This window comes from Cyprinodon variegatus, unplaced genomic scaffold, assembly GCF_000732505.1.
Source record: "Cyprinodon variegatus isolate N-32 unplaced genomic scaffold, C_variegatus-1.0 Scaffold39, whole genome shotgun sequence".
Taxonomy (NCBI): domain Eukaryota; kingdom Metazoa; phylum Chordata; class Actinopteri; order Cyprinodontiformes; family Cyprinodontidae; genus Cyprinodon; species Cyprinodon variegatus.
Window position 1 is genome coordinate 845,520 of NW_015150492.1, and position 9,213 is coordinate 854,732.

Consider the following 9,213-nt stretch of genomic DNA (forward strand, 5'->3'; position numbering starts at 1 on the left):
AGATCAGTACACCATTAAAGCTGATGTAGGTATGTTTTATGCACATAGATAGCTTGGTGGGAAGCTTATCCAGACATTCAGATTTCTTAACTCTTTATTTCATTAATTAATTAAAGCTCCTATGCACTCTAGGGTTCCTGGCACTTGGCTCTTATCAGCGCAGATTCCAACACAGGCAACTTCCAGGAAGAAAATAATTATTTGAATGTATCCATAAAGCTGAGATATTACAGCCAAATACCAATACCTACCTACAATGATAGCATTGTAATCAATATCCATACAGATGACTCTGTTGCCATTTCTAACATCCCTCCTGTCGATACCAAACCAATTTTTCCAACTTTCCACCTCACTCATCAACCAATCTATCTCTGCCTTGGTTAAAACTGCCCCTTATTCACTCTTTTCTGTGGTTACCATTGGTTACCATTAAATATCATTAATCAGCTGGCTCATTTGCAGATTGTCAACGGGCTTAAGACAAGGTTGAGCTTTAAGCAGACTGCACAGGTAAGATTTGTGATGAAATGAGCGTGGTTTGACGAATCTGAAATATATTTTGTGTATGCAAATTTTCAGCTTTGTTGTGTATGTTCTGTCAACATACACTTTTGGTAGACCCCATGCAATCTGATAAAGGAGACCCCCAGCCCTTGGTGTAACGATTAGCAGTTTCCCGGCATGACCATGATTAAACTGGTTAGCTCTGGCCTTCAGGTATTATACGTCCAGGATTTGAAAAGCGCACAAATCTGGGGTGTTTCTAAAAAAAGGTTATGAAACCAGTTTTGTTAGAAGTATTTAGAATCACTATCCAGCAGGAACAACCAAATATTTGAATGTTTAATTTGATATGAAGAAATAGTCAAGAACTTAAAAGTACTCCTCTTTTGTCATTATTCCATCAAGGCAATAATATAACGTCCCCCCACCATGATACTACCACCACCATGCTTTAGGGTGAACAGGTATCTTAGGTCTCACAACTTTATTCTAAAAGCTGTATAACACAATGACAAAGTATTTTTTGTTATTGTGTTAGCAAGGCTCAATCTTAACTTCCTCTGACTTTAAGACCTTTCTCCTGAAAGTTTTTGGTTTTCTTGGTCTGCATCCTCTCAGTCCCCAGTAATCCAAGAAGTGCATCAGAGGACAGTTTTTGATGGTCAGCAAAGCCAACCCTAAATATTTTTTAAATAAGAATGTAGTATTTGCCAGGAAACCAAATAATCCTATATATTTCTACTCATTATATAAAAAAATGTGGTCAAATATAAATCCAAGTAGTGAAAGAAGCCTGCTGAAGGCCAGAGAAATCACAATGTCAAACCTTATTTAGATTACATTAAAAAAAAATCAGATTTTTTTCTGATTAAGAAAATAACTTCTGGATATCATGACTATAATCATGTTAAGGAGGCTGGTAGGTTACAGAACCTCCATCCTATGAGCTTTTCACCTGTCCAGGTGAGACATGACCGTCTTATTTATGTCACCGCCAGATTCCTGGAGAATCCGAACAACTTCAGCAGGAGCGGCAGGATCCCTGCCGGGATGGATGATAACAGGGCAGCCCAGCTGAGCCTGAGCGTTGGCCGTGGCCCTCAGCACCTTCTTCTCGCTCTCTGTGATCGGCCAGCAGGTGCCAATCTCACCGATCACACCGCATCGGATGTCTGTGCCATCAGCGCCGTGGAGCACCTCGCTGACGATGCTGTCTGTGAGCTGTCAGAAAGATGGGAAAACATCACTTTTTAGACAAGCGACTGACAGGTTAGTGACATCTTCTGATTTCTCTCTATCTAAGCTGCAGTTTTGAATATTTATACGAGTGCATGCACACTGTCAATGTGTCAATACAAACAGAATAAACAGCTGCAGATCCATGTTAATCAATCCAAAGTTTGGAGAGAAGAATTTGCATATTCACAAAAAGTGTTGAGAGTAAAGTTCAATGGATAAAAAAAAAAAATAAATCAGCAAAACAATTACAACCCCTTTCACGTTATGACAAAACATCACTAGAGACCTAAAGAGATTTATTCATTCAAAGTTAAGCCTGAATTTTTATTCAACAGTTCAAGTTTGGCGCGACAGAAATTCAGCTGTTGGACACTTTTCAAGTAGTTTGTGGTTTTAATGTGATAAACACCGAATGGGTTTAAAGGGTGTGTATCTTATTAAAACAGTAATGTGCAGACGACACAATGAAATATTGGAATGCAACATTGTTCAACTTTCAGAGCAGAATGCATGAGCTTGAACAAACCTTCTCCACACTCATTTTCCTGGTGGCCTCAGTGTGGGTGCTGTCTATGTAGTACCCTGCCCCTGCAATGATGTGGACCCCTGTCTCCTTTGCCAGCTGTCTGAGGGCAGGCAGGTCCCGATCGATGCCTGTTGTGGTGTTCTCCACTATCGTGCCCCCGCCTGCCTTTCTGTAAGCCAGCAACTCGTCCCGTAGGGCGCTCAGCTCCTGCGACAGGAACAGGTTTTCTCTGCAGCTGTAGGGGTTCTGCCTGAGCCAGTGCATGTGCTGCATCTGGAACGGGTTCTCTGCCACCGCCTCGTCACCAGGTGGAGGTGGGGTGTAGCTGCACTCAAAGCCCATGACCAGGTGCTCATGAGTCATGGTGCGTCCCAGTTGGTCTGGATCGACGAGACCCAGGACGGTCTGGACCTTCCCACTTAATGCTGACATGATGCACCGATGGGTGCTTAGGACTCCCCCAGATCTGTAACAAAATAACAGTTGATTTAGATACAGTACTCATACCCCTTAGAGAAACTCTACTCCTCGCCTTTGCTGAAGATGGAAAAAAAAAAAAATCCAAAAGTATGATGCTGCCACCACCATGTTTTAACATGGATATGTTGTGCTGCATTCCAAACATAGCCTATAGGCCAGAAAATTACAATCACTATTTTCACCAAAGCACTTTCTTTTACATACTAACTGGATACCTAAAATAGCTTTTAGTCACTTTTAGGGAAAAAAGCGAAAAATGCGAAGTCTGTCTCTAAAGCCTCTTTCCCACTGAAAATACCAGGTTAACGCGTGTTTTTCAAACATGGGTCGACCCGGTAACACTCGGCTTTTGGCTCCCTTCCCAATGGCAAACAAAGCTGGGTCTAACCCCTAGCTGGGACACTGCGTGCCCTTTGTCCCCATGCAGCTGCGTGTCTGGTGACACCATCACACCATGTTATCGTTGATGATGTCACCAGTTTGACAAAAATAAGAAAAGTAAACACTTGAGAGCATCATGGAAGGAAGTGTGCTTTATTGTTTTGCTCCATTATCCATCTGAATCCCTCTCACCAGTGCTGCTCCAAGTTTATTGAATGTAAACAGTTGTTTCGACTTGTTAGATCAGACCTGACTGGTGAAGTGTTTTGGCGTTCGTACTTTGCGACCAATGGTATCAGGTAATTTAGAGAACTCTGGCACTGGTGTTCACACAGCATGCAGATCAGAGCCGAGGTGATTTTAATGTGGGTCACTTGTCGAGTTGTTTGAACCGGGTTGATTCAGGTTAATGTGCTGTTCTCACTGCAACTAAAAGCCGATTGTTCCCAGGGTTTTAATGGGGTTTTTCATCCAGTGGAAAAGAGGTATAATGGTTTTCCTGTGGACGGTTTCATGCATCTCTTCTGCTAAAAACCTGCCATGGACCTCTTGGTTGCTTCTCTGTTCTCCTGGTCTAGTAAGTTTGCACGGAAAGTTCAGTTTTGGTAGGTTTGCAGTCAATGGTGGGCATTAATTGCATTGTTTGTCACTTTCAGTTTCTAGTTATGATAAGAATTTTTATTTATTGTCTAAACAATCGAATAGAATTGATGATTAAAAACTCAAGAACCTGGCTGAATTGTCAGAATTTGTAAGTTTGCTATCTTTATTCTTTTTTATTCATTTTTTTCTTTAGGTAATTGAAAAATAATCAAGAATATGATTAAAGGTGGTTGCCACGAGATATCAATTGTGCTGGTGGGACTATGAGTGATGTAGTAAGCAGTCACAAAATGTACAGTAACCTTAGACAGAATGCCAAGAACTAATGTTTTTTTCTTTTTTTCAATCATCACTTCTATCGTTCTCACAAAAATATCGCCCAATGTTGCGATGAGATTTTTATCGCCCAGCTCTATTTGCACCTGTGCGACACTTCTTTCATTTCCATGAATTGAGAAGTTTTAGATCAGGTATCCCCAAAGTCGGTCCTCGAGGGCCAGCACAGCTGATATACATTGATAATTGATTAACAGGCTTTTGCTGAACAGCAGTCATCAGAATCAGCTGTGCTAAAGCAGAGAAACCTCTAAAACCTGCAGGACAGTGGCCCTTGAGGACCGACTTTGGGGATGCCTGTTTAGATAAACCTTTAGACAGGGGCGGAGCTAGATGGGGGGCCAGGTATGTCTGCATTGGAGGGGAAAAAAAATGTTAGGGGTGGCCAATGATTGGCTAAGGGTGGCTATGGCCACACCTACCATTTTTTTCCCCCTCCAATACAGACAGTGGCAGCAGTGATACTCTGAAGTGGAATGTTAAAATCATTTAAAAGTTTCATATAATAACAATTACTTGACAACAAAAACACTGTGGTTAATTATGCACACTAAAATACTAACATTAAAAATTAGAAGTACAGAATTCATGCTCTTTCCATAACTAGATTTTTAGTTATATGGGGTAAAGAGAAAATGATGTGTCTCTGCAAGTCATCTAGGAGTCTTTAGTGAAATCATAGATAAATAACTATTTTAATAAAAACATATTAATCAATTTATGTAAATATTTGTACTTATAAATATCAGTTTTATCCAGAATGATTGTTGATAAAAGTAGGTAAGTAATGACAATGGAAAAGATGTTCGCTCCAGAATTAAAACCTGAAAGGAATTTATCCACTATACCTTTTATCTAAAAAGCACGGATGTTTGAATATTTGTGTCTATTTGTTAGCAAAGGCTGTAGGAAAGTATAGTTTGTCTTTATTTAGAAAATATGGATGTTTTGCTCATTATTTTTACTGTTGGAAGAGTGTAGATTGATCCTGAGGTTCTGGTGCCACCCCTCAGTGTCCATTGGTTATTGCCTGGCCACCCTAATAAACATTTTCTGGTTACGCCTCTGCCTTTAGATAAACATCTATAACCTAAGGCTCTGTTAAACCTGGTCTAAATGTAATCCGAAGCTTTATGATGCTACTCACAAAACTACTTTTAATCACACTTATGCTGTGATCAAATTAGATACAGGCAAAGGAGATTATTTAGGAATGTCCAGTAAAGGGTATAGGATATTACACATGCAACACTTCTCTATTTTCTAAGTGCAAGAAATCAAAACATGTAACACTATCTCAGGAGAGGTTTCATGATAATTTTGGTAAGCTATTGTAGAAATCAGACTTCTGTGCAGCAGAGCAGTAGTTTAATAGTGTTGTCTGTCGTGTTAAATCATTGACAAACCTTGCATGCACAATGCATGCACAAACAATGACCTTTAGACCGCTAAATGCATGAATCTGATCCTTATTAAAACTCCAATCGGAACTCTTAACACCAACTTGGAAACTGTTCGCTCCCCTCTTTCTGCAGGTGAAGAATAAACTCAAATCAAATTGGCGTGGTTAAAACTTGAGAAAATTACACCGAAACAACGGGATTCCGTAGTTTAGAGTTTCTGAATAGATGGGAAAAGGTTTCGACGGAGTAAAGCTTAAACGTTACACTTCCAAAAACCTGTAATCTAACCTTGTTTCTGTTCGCCGTGCTTTGCTTCCACCACCAGCCGAGCTCTGACAGCTGCTGCAGGATTAGCTCCAACACAAGTCGCGCTAACAAACCAATCATCGCGAGAGATTCCGAGATTATAGTTTAGGACGGCTTATTCGTTTTCCGTCAAATGCTCGAGTTACAGCTGGAAGATTTTATTTATTTGTTTATTTGTTTATTTGTTTCTTTATTTATTTATTTATTTATTTATTTATTTATTTATTTGTGATTTAGATAAATTTAGTCTAAAAAGGCTGAACTAATCTGTGCAAATATTTAAAAGAACAATGGGTACTTTAGAAGCTGTATATTTCTATTTTTATGCTTTTGTATTATGATAACAAATATTTGTTTATGACGATGGTTGTTATTTAATATATTACTAATTAGAAAATAAAATAAAATAAAATTGGCTGCGTGCCTGTACTCTGGGCCTACTCCTTTTATCTTCATACTTAATCCATGATTTTCTTTTTTTTTAGTTTTGAAAAATTAAAGGTCTAAATAAATAGGTCCATCTTTTGCTGTGGGTAATTTGTTTAGAGATTGCAGATCCTGTGACTCCATCTCACCTTGGCACCCATTTTCACTAGATCCATGAATCTTCTCTGATTTGATTTTCCTCTTGGCCTCCTCCCTGGCAGTTTAATATCAAACATTCTTAGTCCAAAACATTTAGTCATCTCTTATCTAGCTTGATCTGTAAAAACGACCTGTCCTCTAGATGTTCTCATTTTTTTCATCTTATAGTTTAACAAAGAAATGTTTACCCAGTCACTCTTCGCTCTGCCTCCTATCGTTTTGTCAGTGCTGCCTTTTCTAAACCATACATCACAGCAGGTCTCACTGCCATCCTCTCTTTACTCCATCCCTTTCATGCTGCCAGCTATCAGTCAGACACAAATCATCCCTGACAATTGCATTCCTCCCCTTTCCCCTTCTTGCTCACTCTTATTCCTCTCTTGTACACTGGCCATCATTTTGGGCCGTTTAGTCAACTCATATGAACAAATATATTCTTGCTTTATCTGCACTTTATTCACTTTCTCTACAAATCATACTTCTAAATATAAAGGCTTTATTCAACTTGCTTCCAGCTGTCACTATAGATCATGATCTCCAAATGTAACAATAGACTTGTTCTGCCTGACCTCTTCTGGTGATCTGTCCATCATAATTCAAAGTGAGCTCATTCAATCCCCCCACTGTGAACCAGGCTGTCATTTTATTCTCACACCTCACCACTGTCTCACTATCCATGTATATGTCTTTCATAACCCTCACATACTTTTTTTGCCACACCCTACTTTTTAGAAAACTTCACCATCTACTCTCTCTTTTTAACCTATGCCAATAAGGTTATTTTTCAGGTGTATATGTTGGTTTGTTAGTAGGGTTATTTGAAAAGTTACAAATGGATCTTAATTTACTTTTTACCAGAGGTGCGCCTCATGCCAAGGAGCTATTCATTAAAATTTAATAATGATCAAAATCGTGTTTTATACTGTAACTTACAATAGGGAACAACCTGCTGCTTGGCAGAGGTCTGAGCTTCCTCGAGTGCTTATCTAGTTCTGTATGTCCTGTCCAGTAGTGTAACATTTAGAATTGCTTGAGACCCAGTGGGAAACCCAGCAGATTTAGCTTTGCTGATTTAAGTTACTGTAGGGGCTAGAAAGTTCAAAAGGAATATAGCCCACAGCTCCAATATCCACCGATGCATCTGCAGACAGAGGTACCAGCCACCTTCAGGGAGTGTAAGTAGGGCCCACATTTGGTGTCAGGCCTAAGATGATCAAGGAAAGGAGGAGCCAATCGCTAACGCCAGCGACCCCAGCCGGCCTTTCCACAAAAAAAAAACTAGAAAAAAAAACCCCTGAAAAAACTGCTTAACTCCACTACTTCCTGAACTTAAGACACCTCTTTTATTTTTCCTGTCTTTTTCTACTAAGGAACTGATTAATCCAGGTGTATCTGACTTCAGTAACTATGGCTAGACACACCTGGATGTGTCCATTCAATAATGAAAGGCAGGAAACAAAAGAGCCGCCTTAAGTTCAGGAAGTAGTGGAGTTGTGCATAGGGCCAATTAACTTCTCCAGGAATACAGAAAAATATTGTAAGCCCTTCGGTAAGTCAGCCGTATCTGTGAAGTCCCTTTAGATGACATAAATTGTGAATAGGCACTATATAAACAAACAGATTTTTTTTTCTTTTATTCTCTCTATTAAGACCTTCAATGTAGCCAAAGTCGGACAACTGGGTGAAGTTGCCCCCCCACCTTTTTCAAAATCAGACCGAATCAGTGTCAAACATTTGTGCTACGTTTGTGCAGCAAAAATGTCCATTTGTGCCGCTATCATTTTAAAGATATAAAGAAATGTTCCTAGAGGTCAGCAAAGGTCAACCAGCCCCCCCCCCCACCTTCTTCAAATCAGACGAAATGGGTGTCAATCAACTCGACTCCGTTTGTGCTGGTTTGTGCAGCAAAGATTGTTGTTTGTGCCGCTATCATTTTTTTTAGGTTAAAATTGAATTATTCATATTCATTGCTTAGCAACTTATAATTTATGTGAAATTCACAGTTTCAGCATGAACAGATGTTCACTGACCTTTGATGACCTCTACAAACTATTATTAATATCATTAAAATGATAGCAGTACAAAATTTTTTTTAAATATGCATTTTAAAATATATATATATATATTATATATATATATAAATATATATATATAAAATATATATATACATATTTATTTTAAATATATATATTTTAAATATACTATTTATTTCAAATATTTTGTATTTAAAATATATATTTTAAAATTGAATATTTTTGTATAGAAAAAAATTCATTTGTGCTGCTTATTTACTGTCACATGTAAGGGCTTCAGCCGGAGAGTAAGTGTTGGGGCCGGTATGTGATTTGAGGAGGGCCGGCCCTCGCAAGGTGAAATTAGGACCGGCTCTGCTTCAAGAGATTTTATATATTGGTAACTGCTCATCAGGATCCCCTCTCTTCTGATGAATGTTTTCAATTCAAGTAAAATTATCTCCATACTGTTTGATATTCTAACATATTTAGTATCAGATGATTTAGCTGATAGAGACATTTTCTAATCTGTTTATAGTATGTTTCATTGGGAGATGCATATACATCTTTTAATCAACATTTGGATGGGTTTTTTCACATACCCACATTGACACAGTGGACATGTGAAGATGATGCATGCTCCAGAAGACAGATTGTGACTTTCTGTTTGCTCTCCTCTGCGCAGATGGTCTCCACAGCAGCATTTGGTCAGTTGTTGCAATGGACTGCACTGTGTACAGTCACCACCATATCTGCCATTGGTCAAACAAATTCACAGCTTGATACAAACTGCATGAATTTCATTTATAACTGAAATTTTTTATTCTACAGAAAA

At 38.7% G+C, this 9,213-nt stretch overlaps 1 protein-coding gene across 1 annotated transcript in view; it reads right to left on the bottom strand.

Moving 5' to 3' along the window:
* The window catches only part of pter (phosphotriesterase related), a 9,036-nt gene extending 3,193 nt beyond the window's left edge, over positions 1–5,843 (bottom strand). The window contains exons 1-3 of the mRNA XM_015369868.1: positions 5,764–5,843; positions 2,273–2,738; positions 1,463–1,728 (exon numbers count right to left, since the gene is read on the bottom strand). Of these exons, the coding sequence (XP_015225354.1) occupies positions 1,463–1,728; positions 2,273–2,704 (698 nt within the window). The 5' untranslated portion in view covers positions 2,705–2,738; positions 5,764–5,843. The remainder of the gene's footprint in view (positions 1–1,462; positions 1,729–2,272; positions 2,739–5,763) is intronic.
* Between the last annotated feature and the right edge of the window lie 3,370 nt (positions 5,844–9,213).